We start from the raw sequence: 26079 nt of genomic DNA, 5'->3' as shown, positions 1-26079 counted from the left end.
GGATGATGGGAACCTAATCATGTTGTGTCCTAGACACCCCTAGATGGGCCATAACAAGCCGTTATTACATCATGAGTTGCTACATTCCCGCCTAATAAGGACTGGACTGTTTCACTTTGTGCTACACTCAAGTGCAATATCACATGTCCTCATGATCAATATTACAATGTCACTTTAATTTATCCACGCCTCACTATATTTATTTGTCATACTTTTTCTGCTGTTTTACACTTTTTACATATTGACCTTTATATTATTTTCCACAATTCATCTCTCTCTTCTGTTACTGGCAGCAGGTCTGCCATTGTACATAGTATGCTGATTTTGCCCACTTTGTGATTTGGATTTTTACTCTTTTTGTTATTTGAACAGACTCCAATGGTTCGCTTCAAAGAGCCAACTCTTATAGCGACTGACACATCACTACTATGCAGGAGGCTACGTGAGTGGGTCACTGGGTGTGTAGTGTCCCACAGTACTAAACAAGCAGCTTGAGTCTTGCTTGTAGTGTTTTTGGTCGTTTATGAGAATGGATTTGTTAAAATCCTTTCTTACAGTACTGCCTCTAGAAATATCTCATATGGCACATGTATTGCAAACTGCATGCCATGAATCTCACCACAATGCTCGTGCAACATGCCAATCAAAATACAAACATTGGCCACTGCCATTGGTCACGTCATCATTTTTCAGCCAATGGCCAATGGTAATTAATGAGGTGAATATCAGCCAATACCGATACCTTATAAACGTCATCTGACTGCAACTGCAAATTATGAAGTTCAGCATATTCCTCCTCTTTTAATTCAGTTTTCAGCTTCATTTTAGATATAATATCTATCTGTTGCTGTCTGTTGCTATGTTATATTTTCACCATGTTGGGGGGCGGCACAGTGGCTCGGTGCTTAGCACTGATGCCTCACAGCGAGGTCAGGGTCCAAGTCCAGCTTGGGCCTTTCAGGGTGGAGTTTGCATGTTCTTCCTGTGTCTCTAGTTTCCTCCTAAGTTAATTTAATTTAGCTAGTTAGTTTAACTGGTCACCCTAGGTGTGAGTGCGCGTCTAGCCCAATGACAGCTGGGATAGGCTCCAGCAAGCCCCGCAACCCTAGTAGGGATGAGTGGGAGTAGGAGATGAAATCATAATGTTGTTTCACTGATTAGGCCTCTGATTAATGAATCGCTGTTACATTTCCACTGATTTACTCTATGTTGAGAGAAACTGACACTGGTTGAAGAGAATAATAACATAATGGTTAGTAAGGGGAGAGGCGTAAATATCACAGTTAGATGAGGCAAAGTTACTTGTAATTAATCAGAAGTATAGCCTAGAACACTGAGTCTGCCCTGTGTTGTTGCTCCATTACGATGGAATTTTATCAGGACTGATTTCATACTATAAGTCAAGAAGATGTAGTGATTTAGAAAAGTCAGAAATTACAGGGTTAAAAGAGTGGTCTGTCGAAATGAGTAGGAAATCTGTCCCGCCATTCATCCAGAACCACATTAAAATCTTCTGCAACAATGACTTTGTGTGCTGAATATACATTTTTCAATTATCAGTCATGGTACCTTAATTATGAATCAGTAACTTATTTTAAGCCCAATTATTAAAGCCATATAAACTCACCAGAATGTGATTATGTAGATACATGGATGTAGAAAATAAAGTAGGACACACAACACAGTGTTTGTTGAAAGTATGGACAGATGGCCTCCCAAAACCAACCACATAACTGAATTGTTGAATATTTGCCACAGAATGAACCTGATTGATATAGGGAGACAAAGTACAAAGATACCCACAGGAAAACCGGCTGAAATCAGGGAGACTGATTACAGCTTAATGCAAGAACGCATTGTTGTAATCAAGATTATTTTGTTACACACTGTATGTGTGTTCTGGTCATCAGAATCTCTTTATTGGCCAAATGTACAATGTACACAGTGTCACAGAATATTAACTGGTGTAAACAGCGCCACATTTGAGCCTGATTAAACATGAACATGATAAGAAATGTGATAAACTAATCCAATCAGAATCTCAGTGATGGGGCTTTTGTTTGGTTCACATCTTTTTCTGTCCCTGTCACTAAATCATGATGTAAATGAAAGTGTAGACTGACATTTAATTAGGAAGCATTGTGGAGACGTCTCTGACCCGTTCACCTGTCCAGACGGATGAAATCATTAAATCAGACATTTAAGTGTTTATCTGCAAAGGTGGAGATGGATTAAATATCGACAGGCCGACTGTAATTTCTTCCCCAGGATCAATAGTATCAAAGTATATTTTTTATTACCCATTATAATTTACAAAGTAACTAAAGCTGTCAAAGGTATAAATTACTTTCTGACATGGAGTGGAGATCATACAGTGTGAATGTACCACATGAAACACAGAGGTAGAGGTGATATCTGAATCACAGGACGTACCAGGTGAAACTAGTCTCGTGCAAATCCGTTTTTCATCTTGTGCGCCCCCTAGAGGCACCTCGCACAAAAAGATATGTATCTCGTGAGCACAAGACAGTTCTTATTATTTTTTTCCCCCACGCTGTTGCAAAATAAAGAATTTGTAAAGGAAAGCCAAAACATCATCAACAAATGTTGGAGACAGGTGAACATACTAAAGAATTCTGGACTATACTGGGAATTAATGAAAAAGGAGCCATACATTTAAGCTTCCCCTTACACACACCCACACTCACACACAACTACACTTACCTCTCTAACATTAATGCTACTGATGACCTAGGGGGGGCTGTGTGGTTCACAAATTATTTTCTGTATCTCAATAAATGTTTTATAGATATCAAGAAGCAGTCTCAGTCATCCTTTTTAAAGAATGAACACAGATTCTAACATCTGACAAAAGTGGAGAGGGAAGAGACATCTACTAAAAAGGATTTCACAGGATGAAGTCATTTGTGATGCAGACAGCCTTGGAATCTTATGGAACTCAATTTTAATCTGAAATATGATGATGATGAGATTTAACTTGAGCTTGTATTTAGGAGAAAGTAGCGAAAGCTAAAAAAATATTTGGGTCGAGCAGTAATTCATATATTCACACACACACACCATGAATATTAATTTAATTCAATTCATTAAATAACATTTTTCAGGACTTGAAATTGCCACCATTTTAATCACATATAATCGATGCAATTTCAAAATATTTGAGAGCAATTCCAATTACTATGTTGTGAACAAAAGTCATGGCATTAGCCTCTATGTTCATCGGTTATTGTTCCTTTGGAACTTGTGTATCTTATTGCAACGTGAAGCGATCTTAGTCTTTGTTTATGCTACGTTCGCTTACATCCTGTGCATCTCCTGGGATGAAATGAATAAAAACATACAGACAGACAGACATTAAGACCTACAAACACAAAATGAATAAATTAAATAATAAAAAATACCGGGATAATAAAATAAGTAAATACTTTGTATCCTTTCAGGATAAGTGCAAACATTGTGATTTGTAACTGGGCCTACTCTTTGAGTAGCAGGCAGGAGGCAACCTCCAGGTCTGAGCGACGAAGCCCATGTGGAAGTGCAAAAATATGTACACTTCCACACAGGCTTCATCACTCAAAAGTATAAAACAAATAAATCAGAATATAATTACATCAACAATGAACCTTGTTAAAATAATCCCAGTCTCAAGTCACGTAGCCACAAGAACCAAATACAAATAAAATACAACCCCACCCCCACCCCACACATTTTGATCTTGAATAAAGAGCAGAGTCAACAGATCAGCCTTGACAGTTATCAGGTGTTACTGTTAAACATGGATCCAAGAGACTTTATTTCAGAACAAAAACACAACACTCACCTGTTTTCATTATTGTGACAGCATTACTCTCTGCTGTGAAGAACACTTGGTCTCCTCTTCCTCCTCTGCAGTGATAGATGCCTCCTTCTGAAACACTCACAGAGGTGGATGATGTTCCAGATGTTACTGTCTGAGCTCTAGAAAACTCTGATGTACGTCTGAACCAGTAGAACCTCCATCCAGCAGAGTTCTTCACAGAGCAGGTCAGAGTCACTCTGCCTCCTGCTGGTATGACTCTGTTGTTGACTGTCAGTGAGGCCTGAGGTTGATTTGCTGTTCAGTTTGAAGTGAAACAGAACAAGTGTAGGATCAGGACAGATTAGATACATAAAAGATATGGTTTCACTACACTGAGAGATAAAAGATTTAAATCTGTGACCAGACTTGTAACATTAACAGTTATTACACATGTGTCCTGTGAAACTCACATCTTGGTCCACATCATCTCTAAAATATTTATGAATGTATTTAGCATCTACAATAAACAAATTCTAAATAAAAGGAGAAAGTGACACAATGTTAGCAAATGAGATATTTGTTCTATTGTGTATTTGTCATGTGTTAAAAGTAAAACACAAAAACCTACATAACACTGATATGGATGATAGACGTTCATCTTACCTGATACATTCAGTCTGATGGTATCACTCCACTCTGTTAAATAGTAGCCTCTTCTACCTCTACATCTGTATCCTCCACTGTCAGACTCAGTAGCTGTGATGATCCTGTATTCTCTGGATGTTGGAGGTTTGTTTAACTTGTCTGGTTTCCATTCATACGTCCACTGAGTTCCTCCACCTCCCTGGATCTCACATGTGAGGGTGATTGTCTCTCCTGTGAATATCTGAGGCCAGTTGGGTTGAAGGATCACTGTGGCCTTACTGGGAGCTGTTCACAACAAAAAAATACTAAGTTTGAGTAAAAACTGAATAAACAGAAAAATGTAATTGATTTAGTCATAACTTCAGAGCTTATTATGTAAATATAAACTGTTCCCCTGTAATGTCACTCAACAGCTACAAAATAAAACTGAAATATTTGGCTTAGAAAAAAACTGCTGCAGTGACAACAAATATCATCAGACTCCATCTAGTGTTGAACTGTTGAACCTCAGTTGTTTCTATGAAAGATACATTAACCAGAGTCAGGACAATTAGTTCATCAACTGGAGTGAATATTTCATCAGTAGCTCCATAAATCTCTCCAAGTTTCATTCATTCTTCCTCTGGTTATGTGGGTTCTCAGTCACCTCAGTGGCTTTAGACTCAATGATGAGGCTCAAACATTTCAACCTTTACTGACTCTACTGTGTCTGTGTTAATTCAGCAGATTTAACAGTTGTCTTCTTGTCATGATGATGTTTCAAATATAAAAGTGGAATCTTACATTACACATTCATTTATTACTGTTGTATAGTTTGAACTATTTATTCCTAAGTGGCTCTCCTTCTATCATCAAGCATTTAGCTTAAAGCATCCAAGTTATTTTATTCCTAATAACCTGCTTCTAAACCGCTCCATAGATTTCAAGTTGTCAGGAGATGCCCTCATAATCTGAGAGATGTGGAGTGTTTTTTCAAAGAGTTGGCAAATATTGTGATGCTATCATGTATGTATGTAGTCAGTATGTGCTATGCTGATGAACTCCTACCCCATAAAGAGTGCTGTAATAAAATCAATCAGTGTTTTGATATTGATATTAGTATTAAGAATTTGCACATTTATGTAACCACGTTATTTTAGTTTATTATTTTAACTTCTCTCCTCCTAAAGTATTTATTCTTTTCTTTGAATTGAGTTGTACAGGTTACAGGTCACATCCGAGGTAGAAAAAGTTCTGAATTCTGATTAGTTGAAGTTTAGTCTCAACCTGATGTACAGGAAAGCTCACAAACAGGCAGGATCAAAACAGGCCCCACACAGCCCTCTTCAGATCACCACACAGATTTTCCAGTTAGAGTCAGGTCTGAGCCCCTGCTGGGCCATTCCATCTCTTCTGTTGGAGCTGTGGAGTAGTGGTTAGAGGTGCAGTTTGGGGGCTGAAGGGTAACAGGTTTGCCTCCTGCCTTGTCTATTGCTGTGATGCCCTGAGCAAGCACCTAACCTCTTATTGACCCCCCTCCTCCCATGAGGAATCAACAAGCGAATTGTTGATTTGGAGTATGCTTTAGGTCAATGTTGTGCTGAAAGATGTAGTTCTTCTTCATTTTCAGCTTTCTAGCAGAAGCCTGAAGGTTTTGTGCCAACACTGACTGGTATTTGGAACTGTTCATAATTCTCTGCACCCTGACTAAGGCCTGAGATATCTAATGCCGGCGAAGTCACCAGTCTATCGCAGGGCTAACACAGAGACATATGACCATTCACACCTAGAGTCAATTTAAAATCACCAATTAGCCCAACGAGCATGTCTTTGGAGGTGAGAGGAAACCAGAGCCCCCTGAGAAAACCCACACAGACACAGGGAGAACATCGCTGGGAGGCCTCATTCCTAACCACCAAAGCACTGTGATAATATTTTATATTTCTAAATAGCACTAGGTCAAGTTTAATGTAAAACACAGAGTAGGTAGGGGGTCTTTACTTAATCTCTCCATCAGTTTAGGGTCCTTGGCCTAAAAAACTTTGAAGACCTCCGCTTTCATTTGTTCCCTACAAACAGGGTTCAAAATTAGCACTCAAACAAGGGCCAAAACAAACTTTACAATCAATATACACTCACCAGCCACTTTATTAGGTACACTTTGCTATTAAAAGTTAGACTTCCCTGCCTTAATTCTTGATGGCATACTTTCAACAAGGTGTTGGAAACATTCCTCAGATTTAAGGTGACCAGACATCTCCGATTTGTGAGGTGTGGTGAGGATGAAAAGTGTGCGGCAGAATGAGAACACCATGAAAACACGGAAGAACTTGTTCTAAAAAAACAAAAAAAAAAGGTGCCGTGTCAGTTCTGTGAGGTTTTTAAGGTGACCACACGTCCCCGTCTGAAGCTTTCCCTGAAAATGTCCCCAATTTTAGCGTTTTATGAATGAAGACAAAAAATGTTGCGCATAGACTACAACATATACACTTTACAGACATAGCAGTTTAACCCTCATACCTGATTTTAAAATTGTTACGTGGTTAACATTAAGGGACTACTTTTCTGTTACATAAATATGTTAATCCACTCCAATACTAATCACAAACACCAAAAGTTTGATCATTCTCTCACTTTTAACCCTTTATATGCCAGTGTTTATGATGGCATTGAACCTTTTTTTTTTTTCTCTCAGAAAAAAAAAACACACAAAAATTTAAATATTTTCAATAATCTAAATGTAAATGGATTTTTATTGAGGGGATTGTTAGAGCCTTGGACATGTCAATGATAGTAGCAACACTGATATTGATGGGTTTTTATATTTTTTGTAGTGCCCGATTCAAAAAGTCACTCCCATTAAAACCCATTGAAAATCCATTAAAACCAACTGGATAAGGTATGCACAACTGTGTATCAATTATACACACGCGTTATTATTACTGGAGTTATGTCCTTGTCTTAGATACATGTAGTACATTTATTAGAAGCTTTTTGTTCATTTATGTAAATAAAATTATATGTTTAGGTGTGATGAGGAAGAAGTGTGGGCACAAACATGCATGTGTAGAACATATGTGTGTGTGTGAGTTCAGTTCACTCCCATGCAGTTGAATGTGTGAACTTTGTAAACATATAATTTTATTTAAATGAAATCATTTCAGAGTAAACATTGCTGTAAATTTGGGCTTTTTAATGTGGGGGTCTATGGGGATTTGCTTGAGCCAGCCGTAAGCTGCCACTACATACAGTCCTGCTCACCATTATTGGCATCCATGAAGTTTAAGTACATAATGTGGAATATCTTCTGAACAAAATTAAGTGCAAATGATAAACAACAATTTAAAACAATAAACAGTGGGAGGAAAAAATAGAAAAACTTAAAGCTTGTTGTGTCACTGGTATTGGCACCCTTTGCTGTAAATCAGTATGAAAAACACATTGTGACTCACCTGTGGTAAGAAAAAAATAAAATAAATTGTTAATTTACTGTGGACCTCCAATTAAAAGATCCTGATGATAAAAATCTGGTTAATTTCCATTTATTTCTGAAGATATTGTACAGGTTATACAAAAAATGAAGAGGTGCCAATAATGCTGAGCAGGACTGTATATTTATACACATATATAGATTTTTATTATTATACATTTTGTGTTTGTAGTAGGTCTTAATATATGTATGTCTTTATTGACATTGCAGTAAGTTTTAGATATTTTTGAGCAATCATGCCACACGTTATTTTGGATGAGGCGCTTTAAGATATTTAAGATGTTCAGCTCCTAGAGCTGTTGTTTCTGTGTTTGACATGTAACAATCAACATATTCACACACATCACACTCATGTTGGAATAAAGTGTAAATTCAAATTAATGTGTACAAGTAGAATGTAAACTTTCAAATGTAACTTGTAAGTTTTATTTAGACCTAGACGTTTTTGTCTTATAGTTTATATAAAATATTATAATGTAAAGTGAGCTTAATTACAAAAAGAAAAGTGAATTCTTGGCTACACTTGCTTATTTGAACATCGTTTGGCCGATGTGATCCCAGTCTCTTAACTTCCAGTTTTTCCTCCAAAGACACTGAAGAAAATGGTTCAGAAATCAGGTAATCCACCTCATTCATGCTAACGTCATCATATCTGAACTTCTCCTTCTTTCCACTCTGATACCAGCAGAGCTTTTGACCAATGACCAGCAGCCTGAGGCCTGACTGGGTTTAGCCCAAATAATCAATGAATGACGGGGGCGTGACATGACACCTGTCAATCACTTGCAAGAATTAAATGAATGGAAGGAGATCAGGGGCACAGGGGCTGTAAAGAATCAGCCCATTTAGAGATACTCTATATTTTCTTTTGACTGGTTGGTGCTGTTGCTGCCTTTGGTTTCACCAAAACTTAAAACAATCTGTTGTAAGTTATTTAAAAAATAATTCTCATCTTTTTGTGTTAGCTTTGGAGGACTTAGCCCTGTTAGTCCATTTATACCAGCCGCCCCTGACTCTAAGTGTTGTTTTGAATGTCTATATAGAACATGAAGAGTGTTAATCTTCTAATTCTTCACCATCATCACAGCAGCAGAAGCTCCTGATGATATAATCATTATTTATTAATGCTCATTTTTCTGATGGTGCCTGAACGTCTCTTTCTACACTACTGATCAACAGATGAACATTTAAATAGTGTGTGTTGTTTTATTCCAGAAGAAATGATTAAACTTACTTTTCGTAACAGTGACTTCTGTGCTGTCTGTTGTGTAGTAAACTGGTTCTCCTCTTCCTCCTCTGCAGTGGTACACACCTCCCTCTGAGACTCTAATCTTTCTCCCTGGTTCATTATTTGTTATGAGCTGAGCTTGAGAAGAACCAGAGACACGTCTGAACCATTCAATCATCCATCCATCAGAGGGCTCCACAGAGCAGGTCAGAGTTACGCTGCCTCCTACTGGTATGACTCTGTTGTTGACTGTCAGAGTGGCTGTGGGTTTACCTGCTGTTGAGTTTAGAGGAAAACAAAAGAAAATCATTTGAATGTATTTTGTCAACTTGTTAAAATAATCACACTTTAAACATCTACTGAGTCATTTAGTTACAGTAGTTAAATTTAAATTAGTATCACTTCTGTTTATTATTTAGATATGAGGAGGGGGTGAGTGGAGGTGGGAGATACACAAAGTTGTCTTCTCTGTACATTTTCAGTAACATTCCCCTTCGATGGAGTTTCCCCTAAACATGTTTATCCAGAGTTTCCTGGAGGGACTGGATCAGAGTTGGATGGAGAAGTGTACAGCACATAATAAGTTACTCTGATATTCTTGTTTCTATTCCAGATTCAATGTGAAGAATTTCTGTTCATGTTAATAACTAAACCACAAGCTGCCTCTCAGCTCTGAATAAAAAGACAGCTACAATATTGTTGAAATGAAAAGTGTTTTATTGACTTGTTTAGATTAAAACACTGTAAAACTATAAAACTTTATATAACTGATAGATGTTCATCTTACCTGATACAGTCAGTCTGATGGTATCACTCCACTCTGTTAAATAGTCGTCTCTTCTACCTCTACATCTGTATCCTCCACTGTCAGACTCAGTAGCTGTGATGATTTTGTATTCTCCACTGTCAGACTCAGTAGCTCCATTGATCCTGTATTCTCTGGATGTTGGAGGTTTGTTTAACTCGTCTTGTTTCCATTCATACGTCCACTGAGTTCCTCCACCTCCCTGGATCTCACATCTGAGGGTGATTGTCTCTCCTCTGAATATCTGAGGCCAGTTGGGTTGAAGGATCACTGTGGCCTTACTGGAAACTGTTCACAACAAAAAATACTCAGTTTAAGTAAAAAATAAATAAATAAATAAAGAGAGAGAGAGAGAGAGAGAGAGAGAGAGAGAGAGAGAGAGAGAGAGAGGGAGAGAGAGAGAGAGAAGAAAAAGAAAAGAAACTGACTAAAGAGAAACACTATTAATAATAATTTAAATTTACAAAATAAAACTGAAATATTTGGTTTAGAAAAAAACTGCTGCAGTGGCAACAAATATCATCAGACTCCATCTAGTGTTGAACTGTTGAACCTCAGTTGTTTCTATGAAAGATACATTAACCAGAGTCAGGACAATTAGTTCATCAACTGGAGTGAATATTTCATCAGTAGCTCCATAAATCTCTCCAAGTTTCATTCATTCTTCCTCTGGTTATGTGGGTTCTCAGTCACCTCAGTGGCTTTAGACTCAATGATGAGGCTCAAATATTTCAACCTATAATATAGAACACATATAGCAGGTAGGTTGCATATATATATATATATATTTGCATACATACACACACACACACACACACACACACACACACACACACACACACACACACACACACACACACACACACACATACATACTATATATAGTAAGGTCTTTGAGACAATTGTGGCCAGTTTTTTGGCTTTTCTAACACCTTTCTTAACCCAGTCAGTCAAATATAAAGATATGAAGATAAAGAAAAAAAGACTAATATTATGAATTGCTTTAGAAACCATTTTATGACTTTTTAAAAACAGGGCTATATAATCAGCAAATTCACTAAAAAGATAAGATTTGGAATATTGCACATTAACAGGATATTACACATATGTAGCAGTGGGTCTACTGGGAGCAGACCTGGTTGTAGAGTCTGACAGCAGAGGGCAGGAAGGACTTGTGGTACCACTCCTTTGCATAGTGTAGTATATTATCTTCTTGTTTTTCTCTTCTGTCTCTTTCCTGTGTTTGGCGTTTGTGAAGTGTGTATAAAGTTTAAAGGTCAAAGGGTAATTTACCAAATGCCAGCTCATAAAACTAACTAGACGTAAGGACATAAGTTTTGTTTGTGTATGGGGATTCTTGGGGATGACCATCATATATAAGGTGACTGTGGGAGCTGAACGAGAGAGAGGATTCAACAATTGGCCAGAAGCTCTCTCAGATTCGGCAAGACTTTTTGACATTGTTCTTTCTTGTAATTAAACCTTTTTAAATGCAAGATAAGACTTGTCAGTGGTGATCACTTCTTTCTTCAGCACATCAATATACAACAATAGCAAGGGTGAGTTTTATTACATTAAAGGTTTTACATCATGAGTTGCTACATTCCCGCCTAATAAGGACTGGACTGTTTCACTTTGTGCTACACTCAAGTGCAATATCACATGTCCTCATGATCACTATTACAATGTCACTTTAATTTATCCACGCCTCACTTTATTTATTTGTCATACTTTTTCTGCTGTTTTACACTTTTTACATATTGACCTTTATATTATTTTCCACAATTCATCTCTCTCTTCTGTTACTGGCAGCAGGTCTGCCATTGTACATAATATGCTGATTTTGCCCACTTTGTGATTTTGATTTTTACTCTTTTTGTTATTTGAACAGACTCCAGTCGTTCACTTCAAAGAGCCGACTCTTATAGCGACTGACACATCACTACTATGCAGGAGGCTACGTGAGTGGGTCACTGGGTGTGTAGTGTCCCACAGTACTAAACAAGCAGCTTGAGTCTTACTTGTAGTGTTTTTGGTCGTTTATGAGAATGGATGTGTTAAAATCCTTTCTTACAGTACTGCCTCTAGAAATATCTCATATGGCACATGTATTGCAAACTGCATGCCATGAATCTCACCACAGTGCTCGTGCAACGTACAGATCAAAAAACAAACATTGGCCACTGCCATTGGTCACGTCATCATTTTTCAGCCAATGGCCAATGGTAATTAATGAGGTGAATATCAGCCGATACTGATACCTTATAAACGTCATCTGACTGCAACTGCAAATTATGAAGTTCAGCATTTTCCTCCTCTTTTAATTCAGTTTGACTGCACAGCAGCTTCATTTTAGATATAATATCTATCTGTTGCTGTCTGTTGCTATGTTATATTTTCACCATGTTGGGGGCGACACAGCGGCTCGGTGCTTAGCACTGATGCCTCACAGCGAGGTCAGGGTCCAAGTCCAGCTTGGGCCTTTCAGGGTGGAGTTTGCATGTTGTTCCTGTGACTCTAGTTTCCTCCTAAGTTAATTTAATTTAGCTAGTTAGTTTAACTGGTCACCCTAGGTGTGAGTGCGCGTCTAGCCCAATGACAGCTGGGATAGGCTCCAGCAAGCCCTGCGACCCTAGTAGGGATGAGTGGGAGTAGGAGATGAAATCATAATGTTATTTAGTTTCACTGATTAGGCCTCTGATTAATAAATCACTGTTACATTTCCACTGATTTGCTGTATGTTGAGAGAAACTGACACTGGCTGAAGAGAATAATAACATAATGGTTGGTAAGGGGAGAGGCGTAAATATCACAGTTAGATAAGACCAAGTTACTTGTAATTAATCAGAAGTCTAGCCTAGAACACTGAGTCTGCCCTGTGTTGTTACTCCATGAGGATTGAATTTTATCAGGATTGATTTCATACTATAAGTCAACAAGATGTAGTGATTTAGAAAAGTCAGAAATTACAGGGTTAAAAGAGTGGTCTGTCGAAATGAGTAGGAAATCTGTCCCGCCATTCATCCAGAACCACATTAAAATCATCTGCAACAATGACTTTGTGTGCTGAATATACATTTTTCAATTATCAGTCATGGTACCTTAATTATGAATCAGTAACTTATTTTAAGCCCAATTATTTAAGCCATATAAACTCACCAGAATGTGATTATGTAGATACATAGATGTAGAAAATAAAGTAGGACACACAACACAGTGTTTGTTGAAAGTATGGACAGATGGCCTCCAAAACCAAACACATAACTGAATTGTTGGATATTTGCCACAGAATGAACCTGATTGATATAGGGAGACAAAGTACAAAGATACCCACAGGAAAACCGGCTGAAATCAGGGAGACTGATTACAGCTTAATGCAAGAACGCATTGTTGTAATCAAGATTATTTTGTTACACACTGTATGTGTGTTCTGGTCATCAGAATCTCTTTATTGGCCAAATGTACAATGTGCACAGTGTCACAGAATATTAACTGGTGTAAACAGCGCCACATTTGAGCCTGATTAAACATGAACATGATAAAAAAAACTAATCCAATCAGAATCTCAGTGATGGGGCTTTTGTTTGGTTCACATCTTTTTCTGTCCCTGTCACTAAATCATGATGTAAATGAAAGTGTAGACTGACATTTAATTAGGGAGCACAGTGGAGACGTCTCTGACCCGTTCACCTGTCTAGACGGATGAAATCATTAAATCAGACATTTAAGTGTTTATCTGCAAAGGTGGAGATGGATTAAATATCGACAGGCCGACTGTAATTTCTTCCCCAGGATCAATAGTATCAAAGTATATTTTTTATTATCCATTATAATTTACAAAGTAACTAAAGCTGTCAAAGGTATAAATTACTTTCTGACATGGAGTGGAGATCATACAGTGTGAATGTACCACATGAAACACAGAGGTAGAGGTGATATCTGAATCACAGGACGTACCAGGTGAAACTAGTCTCGTGCAAATCCGTTTTTCATCTTGTGCGCCCCCTAGAGGCAGCTCGCACAAAAAGATATGTATCTCGTGAGCACAAGACAGTTCTTATTATTTTTTTCCCCCACGCTGTTGCAAAATAAAGAATTTGTAAAGGAAAGCCAAAACATCATCAACAAATGTTGGAGACAGGTGAACATACTAAAGAATTCTGGACTATACTGGGAATTAATGAAAAAGGAGCCATACATTTAAGCTTCCCCTTACACACACACACAGACACACACAACTACACTTACCTCTCTAACATTAATGCTACCAAGGACTTGGGGGGGCTGTGTGGTTCACAAATTATTTTCTGTATCTCAATAAATGTTTTATAGATATCAAGAAGCAGTCTCAGTCATCCTTTTTAAAGAATGAACACAGATTCTAACATCTGACAAAAGTGGAGAGGGGAGAGACGTCTACTAGAAAGGATTTCACAGGATGAAGTCATTTGTGATGCAGACAGCCTTGGAATCTTATGGAACTCAATATTAATCTGAAATATGATGATGATGAGATTTAACTTGAGCTTGTATTTAGGAGAAAGTAGCGAAAGCTAAAAAAATATTTGGGTCGAGCAGTAATTCATATATTCACACACACACACCATGAATATTAATTAAATTCAATTAATTAAATAACATTTTTCAGGGCTTGAAATTGCCACCATTTTAATCACATATAATCGATGCAATTTCAAAATATTTGGGAGCAAACAATTACTGTGTTGTGAACAAAAGTCATGGCATTAGCCTCTATGTTCATCGGTTATTGTTCCTTTGGAACTTGTATATTTTATTGCATCCTGTGCATTTCCTGGGGGCTAAGCCTCCCCTGTCCTTAAAACCTAGCGACGCCCTGTTCAGTCATTTATTTGGTCTGTGTTTCATTTCAGAGTAAACATGTTTAACAAGGCTGTAAAGCTGGGATTTTTATCATGGGGGTCTATGGGATTTGCTTGAACCAGCCTCAAGCTGCCACTAGATGAACTGCATATTTTTGCACTTCCACATGGGCTTCATCACTCAGACCTGGAGGTTGCCTCCTGCCTGCTACTCAAAGAGTAGGCCCAGTTACAAATCACAGTGTTTGCACTTATCCTGAAAGGTATTTACTTATTTTATTACCCCGGTATTTTTTATTATTTAATTTATTCATTTTGTGTTCGTAGGTCTTAATGTCTGTATGTTTTTATTAATTTCTTGTTTGCGATAAGTTAATTTTCTTTTTTATTTATTTTATGTATTTTATTTTTTTAATTTTATTGTCATAAGTTTTAGATATTTTTGAGCAGTCACGTCATACGTTTTGTGCATTAGGCACTTTAAGATGTTTAAGATCTTCAGCTCCTAGAACTGTTGTTTCTGTGTTTGACACGTAGCAATCAACACATTCACACATCACACTCACAATCAATCAAATCAAATAAAAGTCACATCTGAAGTTGTGTTTTGTTCTTTAGAGTAACCTGAACTCATATTCATAAAAACTCAGCTCAGTGCAATTACAGGAAAACAAGATAATTTAAGTGTAGTCCACTAAAACTGAAAAATATGAACTTTTATGTTGGACTAAACTGTAAATTTAAATTAATGTTCACATAAAAATACCCAGTTAGAAGATTAAAAGCAACATCAAATCACCTGAAAAAAGATTCTTAATATTTATTCTCCTTCTGTGACAATTTTGCATGATAATAGAAATATCAAAATATTAGAGTCAAAACTTAAGTGTGTAAGTGTGAGCTTGAACCATTAGACAACATGATGGGGGATTAAACATCTAATTATCCACATGATCAGAGCAGCAGGAAGTGGAAATGTCATCATTATTTTTTCATTTATTTTTTATTGTTGGTACCAAAATCTGTTTTCTACACTACTGATGAACAGATGTATCAGGTGAAGAGAGTTTGTTGTTTTATTCTTGGACAAATTAATAGACTAGTTCCTGGTCTCAGTTTGGTTGTGGGTTTACTTTGTGCTTAGGTTAAGGCAAAAGTATAAAACAAATAAATCAGAATATAATTACATCAACAATGAACCTTGTTAAAATAATCCCAGTCTCAAGTCATGTAGCCACTAGAACCAAATACAAATCAAATACAAATCCTACCACCCACACATCTTGATCTTGAATAAAGAACAGAGTCAACAGATCAACCTTGAGAGTTTTCAGGTGTTTCTGTTAAACATGGATCCAAGAGACTTTATTTCAGAACAAAAACACAACACTCACCTGTTTCCTCTATTGTGACAGCATCACTGTCTGCTGTGAAGAACTCTTGGTCTCCTCTTCCTCCTCTGCAGTGATAGATGCCTCCTTCTGAAACACTCATAGAGGTGGATGATGTTCCAGATGTTACTGTCTGAGCTGTAGAAAACTCTGATCCACCTCTGAACCAGTAGAACCTCCAACCATCAGAGTTCTTCACAGAGCAGGTCAGAGTCACTCTGCCTCCTGCTGGTATGACTCTGTTGTTGACTGTCAGTGAGGCCTGAGGTTGATTTGCTGTTCAGTTTGAAGTGAAACAGAACAAGTGTAGGATCAGGACAGATTAGATACATAAAAGATATGGTTTCACTACACTGAGAGATAAAAGATTTAAATCTGTGACCAGACTTGTAACATTAACAGTTATTACACATGTGTCCTGTGAAACTCACATCTTGGTCCACATCATCTCTAAAATATTTATGAATGTATTTAGAAATAAACAATAAACAAATTCTGAATAAAGGAGGAAGTGACTTCATTGATAGAAAGGTAGATAATGTTTGTTCTAGTGTCGTGTATTTGTCATGTGTTAGAAGTGCCGAACACTTTATTAAAACACAAAAACCTACATAACACTGATATGGATGATAGATGTTCATCTTACCTGATACAGTCAGTCTGATGGTATCACTCCACTCTGTTAAATAGTAGTCTCCTCTACCTCTACATCTGTATCCTCCACTGTCATACTCAGTAGCTGTGATGATCCTGTATTCTCTGGATGTTGGAGGTTTGTTTAACTCGTCTTGTTCCCATTCATACATCCACTGAGTTCCTCCACCTCCCTGGATCTCACATCTGAGGGTGATTGTCTCTCCTCTGAATATCTGAGGCCAGTAAGGTTGAAGGATCACTGTGGCCTCACTGGAAACTGTTCACAACAAAAAATACTCAATTTGAGTAAAAAACAGAATAAACTGAAAAACTGTATCAATTTAGTCATAACTTCAGAGCTTATTATGTAAATATATCCTTTTCCCCTGTAATGTCACTCAACAGCTACAAAATAAAACTGAAATATTTGGTTTAGAAAAAACTGCTGCAGTGGCAACAAATATCATCAGACTCCATCTAGTGTTGAACTGTTGAACCTCAGTTGTTTCTATGAAAGATACATTAACCAGAGTCAGGACAATTAGTTCATCAACTGGAGTGAATATGTCATCAGTAGCTCCATAAATCTCTCCAAGTTTCATTCATTCTTCCTCTGGTTATGTGGGTTCACAGTCACCTCAGTGGCTTTAGACTCAATGATGAGACTCAAACATTTCAACCTTTACTGACTCTACTGTGTCTGTGTTAATTCAGCAGATTTACCAGTTGTGTTCTTGTCATGAACTGATGTTACAAATATAAAAGTGGAATCTTACATTATACATTCATTTATTACTGTTGTATTGTTGAAGTATTTGTTCCTAAGTGGCTCTCCTTCTATCATCAAGCATGTAGCTTAAACAATCCATGTTATTTTATTCCTATAAACCTGCTTCTAAACCGCTCCATAGATTTCAAGTTGTCAGGAGATGCCGTCATAATCTGAGAGATGTGGAGTGTTTTTTCAAAGAGTTGGCAAATATTGTGATGCTATCATGTATGTATGTAGTCAGTATGTGCTATGCTGATGAACTCCTACCCCAAAAAGAGTGCTGTAATAAAATCAAACAGTGTTTTGGTATTAGTGTTAGTATCAAGTATTTGCACATTTATGTAACCACGTTATTTTAGTTTATTATTTTTACTTCCCTCCTCCTAAAGTATTTATTCTTTTCTTTGAATTGAGTTGTACAGGTTACAGGTCACATCCGAGGTAGAAAAAGTTCTGAATTCTGATTAGTTGAAGTTTAGTCTCAACCTGATGTACAGGAAAGCTCACAAACAGGCAGGATCAAAACAGGCCCCACACAGCCCTCTTCAGATCACCACACAGATTTTCCAGTTGGAGTCAGGTCTGAGCCCCTGCTGGGCCATTCCATCTCTTCTGTTGGAGCTGTGGAGTAGTGGTTAGAGGTGCAGTTTGGGGGCTGAAGGGTAACAGGTTTGCCTCCTGCCTTGTCCATGGCTGTGATGCCCTGAGCAAGCACCTAACCCCTTATTGACCCCCTATCTCCCACAAGGGATCAACAAGGGACTTATTAACTTGGAGTATGCTCTAGGTCATTGTTGTGCTGAAAGATGTAGTTCTTCTTCATTTTCAGCTTTCTAGCAGGAGCCTGAAAGTTTAGTGCCAACACTGACTGGTATTTGGAACTGTTCATAATTCTCTGCACCCTGACTAAGACCTGAGATATCTAATGCCGGCGAAGTCACCAGTCTATCGCAGGGCTAACACAGAGACATATGACCATTCACACCTAGAGTCCATTCAAAATCACCAGTTAGCCCAACGAGCATGTCTTTGGAGGTGAGAGGAAACCAGAGCCCCCTGAGAAAACCCACACAGACACAGGGAGAACATCGCTGGGAGGCATCAATCCTAACCACCAAGGCACTATGATAATATTTTATATTTATAAATAGCACTAGACCAAGTTTAATATAAAACACAGAGTAGGTAGGGGGTCTTTACTTAATCTCTCCATCAGTTTAGGGTCCTTGGTCTAAAAAACTTTGAAGACCTCCGCTTTCATTTGTTCCCTACAAACAGGGTTCAAAATTAGCACTCAAACAAGGGCCAAAACAAACTTTACAGTCAATATACACTCACCAGCCACTTTATTAGGTACACTTTGCTATTAAAAGTTGGACTTCCCTGCCTTAATTCTTCGTGTCATACTTTCAACAAGGTGTTGGAAACATTCCTCAGATTTTGGTCCATACTAACATAATAGCATCACACAGTGGCTGCAGATTTGTTGGATGGGTCCACTGTGGTCATAAAGGGATGGACCCGGTCAGCAACAATACTCAGGTAGGCTGTGGCATTTAAACCATACTCAGTTTCCCCAACATTGTTGTGTAAGAAAGTGAAATGAGCTTATTCTTATGTCCTGGCTGTGAAAGAGTCTTTGGCTTGCACTCAATCACCTTAATCAGTCGTAGCAGGAAAAAACTGAAGAAAGAACCAAGGGGCCTTAGAGGCCTGAAGGGAACACATTTCAGCTGGAGAAGCTCTCCGTATGTCATCTGTCACCTTTTTGTTTTCTTTTTAATGTCGTCTGTCTCCACTTCATGTTGTGGCCCTCGAGCCTAGTAAAGCTCAATTCACTCTCTTATACACAAGGCTGGACAGTATACTGGTGTATTTGCATTCAGATGCTGCACCCTGAGACACTGTTGCAGACAGGACTTTTTTCAATGTAGTGCTTCTAAGCACGCATGTTGCAACTGTGACGCTGTTCTGTTTTTTTTTAAGGTGACCAGACATCTCCGATTTGTGAGGTGTGGTGAGGATGGAAAGTGTGCGGCAGAATGAGAACACCATGAAAACACGGAAGAACTTGATAATTGATAATCTAAATGCAAATGGATTTTTATTGAGGGGATTGTTAGAACCTTGGACATGTCAATGATTAGTAGCAACACTGATTTTGATGGGTTTTTATATTTTTTGTAGTGCCCGATTCAAAAAGTCACTCCCATTAAAATCAATTGAAAATCCATTAAAACTGCAGCTGCAGCTGCATTTTGTCTTTTTTCACATTCAGACTCATTCTCTCTGACTTTCAAGTAACAGGATAAAAATTATAGTTGGAAAACCCTACATTACACACACACATGCATGCAAACACACACACACACACACAGGTCAATGCAGAGATCACTATGAACCCACTCGTCCTCATGACCTAACAATGCCAGTTTTTTTTTTTTTAGTTTTTTTGTCATAGCCAACTATTTAGTAAACAACAACTCAAAGTGTGTGCACAAACAGACACACGCATGCTCAGCTCAATACAGAGATCACTATGAACACTGTGACATCACATCTGCATCATATCAAACTTGGGAGCTTCAAACTACAGCAGGGCAAAAAGTGAGCACGGCCTTGGACCATCCACTCCTCCCTCTTCTACTACAACCAAGACCCACACAGACATCTACATCCCAAAGTGTGGACAGGACATGCTGCTGTACACTGCTGGACACTGGGAGCTGGGCCATTATTGATGAGACTCACCAGAAGATCATAATAATCCTGCAAAGGCCGTGTGGACCAACTAGATAAGGTATGCACAACTGTGTATCAATTATACACAGGCTTTATTATTACTGGAGTTATGTCCTTGTCTTAGATACATGTAGTACATGTATTAGAAGCTTTATGTTCATTTATGTAAATAAAAATATATGTTTAGGTGTGATGAGGAAGAAATGTGGGCACAAACATGCATGTGAACTTTTTGGACAACTTACAAATTACTGTAGTTTTAACACTGATAAAGTGTAATACAAAAAAACATGACAATACAGTTAAAATTACATCATAGCAGTGTCAAAAGTACATTAATATGTTGTAAAACTCCGAACCAAATCCAACTATTAATTTGACAGTAAGAATATGTTAAAACCAAAAGATCATACGTTTTTGGAGAATTTACAAATTACTGTAGTTTAAGCATAGATAAACTATAATACAAAAAACACTGCAATACAGTTAAAATTACATCAAAGCAGTGTTAGAATAGCGTTTTTTGTTAGCAGGCTTTCTAGTACATTTAAATAAGAAAAGTGGTTAAAGACTGCAATACCTCATATATATTAACGTTAATCGACCTCTAGTAAAAGGGAATTTACTTTGACTTGTACCCTTTACTTTTGTTTTCTTTATTTACTATATATTATATATCATTTCGGATGTTCAATTTTATGTTCAGACACTGCCCTGATGTGGCTTAATCAACACTCATTGTGTCTGTGTTCTACTGTTATGTGCCAATGTCTGCAATTTCGCAGTGAATTTGTACACTTTGTAATTTCAATAAAGATTGAAAAAAAAATGATTGAAATAATTTATAGATGAGAGCCTGACCAGATCTCCGTATGTGTAGTTTGGGATTCTTGGGCTGTTTTACATTCCCGAAAAATAAACGGCTGTGTTTGAATTTCGAGCACATTCCTCGTCCACTCACTGAGCAGTGGAGTTTGATTCAGTTCGTTAATTGGACAGTTTGACGAAGGTGAAGGGGTGGGCTGTTCACTGCGCTCAATCTGCCGCCACACGGAGTTGTGAAAGCGTCTGTAGCCCAGGAAGGCTAACAGTTAATAAATTAATACTCAAACTTTAAATTAATGGCTTCTGTTTGTGAGAGAAATTGTATTTTTCACTCGTAACAATAGCGTCAAGTTAGGGGTTCATTGAACTCTTGCAGTTAGCTTCTTTTTAAATAGCTGCTCTACAGGCTATAACATTAGCTTTCTCTGTCAGTTAGTTAATCAGCCAGTCGCAGTTGTTTCCCTGTGGAGGCCGAAATCTGGCTTGTTGGTAAGGTGTAACTAACGTTAACGTTACATGTAATTACATGGTCACAGCTAAGTTACGTTACTGTGAATTCCCGCTCATTTCATGCTGTTGTGAAGCGGTGGAGGGCTGCCAAAAATGAAATCTTGAAAAGTTTAAAATAGAATGTTCAAATAGTTTTGTGTCTTCTTTTAATTAAGCTTGAATTGTGCGTTTTGTTTCTTTTTTTTTTCTTTTTTTTCGTTTTTTAGGACGATCCTGCTATTCTGCAAAATGCTTCATGCTGAGTGTGGATCAAAACATTGTACAGGACAACATCCCCTCCTTCGTATCTGTCCTGTGCCTGATGTTTGGGAGCTACTATTACCTAAACATACACTATCCATCATGCCTGGCATCAACCCTGGAGTTTCTGCAGCGGTGAGTTTTTTTTGATTAAGTTTACATTTTCACTTTATTGAACTTACAAGTAGTTGCTATGGTGACTTTACCTATTATAAGTGCCTTTAACCTCTCAAGCCCGAGATTTAATCTGACCCAGCAACATATATGCTGATGCTTTCACCTCTACAGGTATCTCACTAGTGTTACTGTTATTATGACACCAACATTATTCATATAGATCTTGTAGTTGCAGAGATGTACTATATTCATGTTGGGTATGTCATTTTCGAGCTGGACCCTGAGCCAGACGCCTAGGGACGAATAGATTAAAGTAATAGTTTGAATGAAAAGTTATCATTGTAAAGATTTTTGTTAATGTGAAGATATTTTATTATTAATACAGTCATTTGTCTTTCTTGTGTTTCCACAGGTGTTTTTTCTCCATCAACCCAGAGAAGGGCACTAAAGTAGAGAAGACAAAAACATCCCGTCTTCATTTGAGCCCCTAAGTCCTTACCTTGATTCAATAACTTTCTGATTACGAGTGGTGTGATGTATAAATATGGACTACAACCACTAAGATTGATGGCATGTGCCCCGCCCACACTCAACGTTTGTTTCAGCTTATTATCTGCCGAGTTCTTCAGGCCTAAGGAGCAAGAGAATTGGTAGCTTGTATACATTTTTTGTTGGGGTTTATTGTTGTTGTTTCTGTGATGTAAAACCCATGGGTCACACACATCCATATTGGCCATGTTATGCCTTAGTTTTGTGTTTTATACTAAAAAGTCCATTTTACACACTGTAGACAGGAACATAGTGCAAGTCAGGCTGCAGTGAGACTGTTGTAAAAAAAGAAAGACTAGTTCAGTAAAACATTTTTGGTCAGATGCATTGATAGTTTTTTTTCCCCCCAGCAGCTTGCCTGGGGCCTCAATCATGCAACTTCCCTTCAGAGGAAAGAGGGTGTCTCTAAAAGTTTTTTTCTATTTCAAAGTTTGTAAAGTACATACTGTATGTGTGTATGTTAAAAAATGGCATGATTTTTTTCACTGTTCTGGGCAATACATAATATGAATAAGTTAATAAATTCCTGAAGTTATTTGTTTGTTTGTTTGTTTTTTTGTTTAGCTGTCAGTGCAGTTCTTGAGGTACACATCACTTTTTGATTTATAAGTGCTGTGCAACCAAGGTTACATTTTTTCCATTTCTGGTAAATGTCATCTAAGAGGTGGTCAAGCTAACTGTAATGTTAAGAAACAGTTTCCATTTTTCACTGACCAATAATCCTAACAGGCGATGAGAAATACTTTTAGACAGCTTCACTGTATATATATGAGTCATAGAACAGGAATTTGTGCCTTTAAATTGTAATGAATATTTTACAGCAAATTCGGTTTATTAAGTATTTAGGTGTTTGACTGTAAAAGTCAATAATCCTGCAACACTATAAAAAAAAATGTCCCAAAACTGGCAGCTGTGGTTACCAGAGTAATTCCGTAAAAAGTACAGCAGATATGTAAACAACTTTACAGAACAACTTGTACATTTTACATCCAAAAACTGTAGTAATTCACAAAAAAATATATTTTAAAGTTGTAGATTATACAGTCCTTTCCTGCTCCTTTAACAGGACTGCTTTTATACTAATTATTTATGTAAAATGTACATGTAGATTTTGCTTATTGTGCATTGAATGCCAGTAAAATTAACATTCAGTTATTGTTTATTGTACATTTAATACCAGTAAAATTTACAAGTTGTTCTGTAAAGATGTTTACATTTGTACTGTATTTTTTACAGAATTACTCTGGTAACCACAGCCGCCATTTCTTTTCTGTGAAAACAACAGATTTTGTTTACAGTGTAGTACATACGTGTGTGTGTGTGTGTGTGTGTGTGTGTGTGTGTGTGTGTGAGAGAGAGAGAGAGAGAGAGAGAGAGAGAGAGAGAGAGAGAGAGAGAGAGAGTTGAGTTCACTCCCATGCAGATGAATGTGTGAACTGCATATTTTTGCACTTCCACAGGGCTTCATGATTCAGACCCGGAGGATGCCCCCTGCTACAAATCACAATGTTTGCACTTGTCCTGAAAGGAGTTGTGCCTATATATATATATATATACACACACACACACACATACATACATATAGTCCTGCTCACCATTATTGGCACCCATGAAGTTTAAGTACATAATGTGGAATATCTTCTGAAAAACATGAACTCGTGTTTGACACAAAAGAGCAGATGATAAACAACAATTTAAAACAATAAACTGTGGGAGGAAAAAATAGAAAAACTTAAAGCTTGCTGTGTCACTGGTATTGGCACCATTTGCTGTTAATCAGTATGGAAACACACTGTGATGTGACTCACCTGTGGTAAATCACAAATGAGAATCACCTGTGATAAATTGTCTGAACAATTTGCAAAGATAGAGTGGGAGAAAATACCAGCTGAGAAGTGCGAGAAACGTTTGGAGGCTGTCATCACTGCCAGAGGGTGTTCAACTAAATATTAAAGAGGGGTGCCATTGTTGCTGCACATGCTGTTTTTCTCTGTTTCTTCTTTGAAATAAAAATACGTAAGTTAAAAAAAAAAAAAAAAAAAAAAACTTTGTTAAATTACTTTGGACCTCCAATTAAAAGATCCTGATGATAAAAAAAAGAAGAGGTGCCAATAATGCTGAGCAGGACTGTATATTTATACACATATATAGATTTTTATTATTATACATTTTGTGTTTGTAGTAGGTCTTAATATATGTACGTCTTTATTGACACTGCAGTAAGTTTTAGATATTTTTGAGCAATCATGCCACACGTTATTTTGGATGAGGCGCTTTAAGATATTTAAGATGTTCAGTTCCTAGAGCTGTTGTTTCTGTGTTTGACATGTAACAATCAACACATTCACACACATCACACTCATGTTGGAATAAAGTGTAAATTCAAATTAATGTGTACAATAGAATGTAAAGTTTCAAATGTAACTTGTAAGTTTTATTTAGACCTAGACGTTTTTGTCTTATAGTTTATATAAAATATTATAATGTAAAGTGAACTTAATTACAAAAGAAAAGTGAATTCTTGGCTACACTTGCTGTTAACCAGTCATTTCTTTCAAACCAATCCCTCCTCTCCCTCTGATACCAGCAGAGCTTTTGACCAATGACCAGCAGCCTGAGGCCTGACTGGATTTACCACAAATAATCAATGAATGACGGGATGTGACATGACACCTGTCAATCACTTGCAAGAATTAAATGAATGGAAGGAGACCAGGGGCACAGGGGCTGTAAAGAATCAGGCTGTGTTTTCCTTTGTGTTAGCTTTGGAAGTCTCAGTCCATTAGTAAGTCCATTTATACCAGCCGCCCCTGACTCTAAGTGTTGTTTTTAATGTCTATATAGAACATGAAGAGTGTTCATTTTCTAATTCTTCACCATCCTCACAGCAGTAGAAGCTCCTGATGATATAACCATTATTTATTAATGCTCATTTTTCTGATGGCACCTGAACGTCTCTTTCTACACTACTGATCAACAGATGAACATTTAAATAGTGTGTGTTATTTTATTCAAGAAGAAATGATTAAACTTACTTTTTGTAACAGTGACTTCTGTGCTGTCTGTTGTGTAGTAAACTGGTTCTCCTCTTCCTCCTCTGCAGTGGTACACACCTCCCTCTGAGACTCTAATATTTTCCCCTGGTTCATTATTTCTTATGAGCTGAACTCGAGAAGAACCAGAGACACGTCTGAACCAGTAGAACCTCCATCCAGCAGAGGGCTCCACAGAGCAGATCAGAGTTACGCTGCCTCCTACTGGTATGACTCTGTTGTTGCCTGTCAGAGTGGCTGTGGGTTTACCTGCTGTTGAGTTTAGAGGAAAACAAAAGGAAATCATTTGAATGTATTTTGTCAACTTGTTAAAATAATCAAACTTTCAAGCATCTACTGAGTCATTTAGTTACAGTAATTAAATTTAAATCAATGGGTGGGGATGGGAGAAACAAATCTGCATTTTCTTCTCTGTACATTTTCAGTTACATTCCACTTGATGGAGTTTCCCCTAAAC

At 37.5% G+C, this 26079-nt stretch overlaps 1 protein-coding gene across 1 annotated transcript in view; it reads right to left on the bottom strand.

The window, feature by feature from the left end:
* The window catches only part of LOC125012512, a 250334-nt gene that overhangs the window by 180441 nt on the left and 43814 nt on the right, over positions 1-26079 (bottom strand). The window contains exons 8-12 of the mRNA XM_047592531.1: positions 25605-25874; positions 9933-10234; positions 9148-9334; positions 4463-4729; positions 3842-4114 (exon numbers count right to left, since the gene is read on the bottom strand). Coding sequence (XP_047448487.1) covers positions 3842-4114; positions 4463-4729; positions 9148-9334; positions 9933-10234; positions 25605-25874 — 1299 coding nt within the window. The remainder of the gene's footprint in view (positions 1-3841; positions 4115-4462; positions 4730-9147; positions 9335-9932; positions 10235-25604; positions 25875-26079) is intronic.

This window comes from Mugil cephalus, chromosome 1 (genome assembly GCF_022458985.1).
Source record: "Mugil cephalus isolate CIBA_MC_2020 chromosome 1, CIBA_Mcephalus_1.1, whole genome shotgun sequence".
Classification (NCBI taxonomy): domain Eukaryota; kingdom Metazoa; phylum Chordata; class Actinopteri; order Mugiliformes; family Mugilidae; genus Mugil; species Mugil cephalus.
This window is presented reverse-complemented; position numbering and strand designations above follow the sequence as displayed.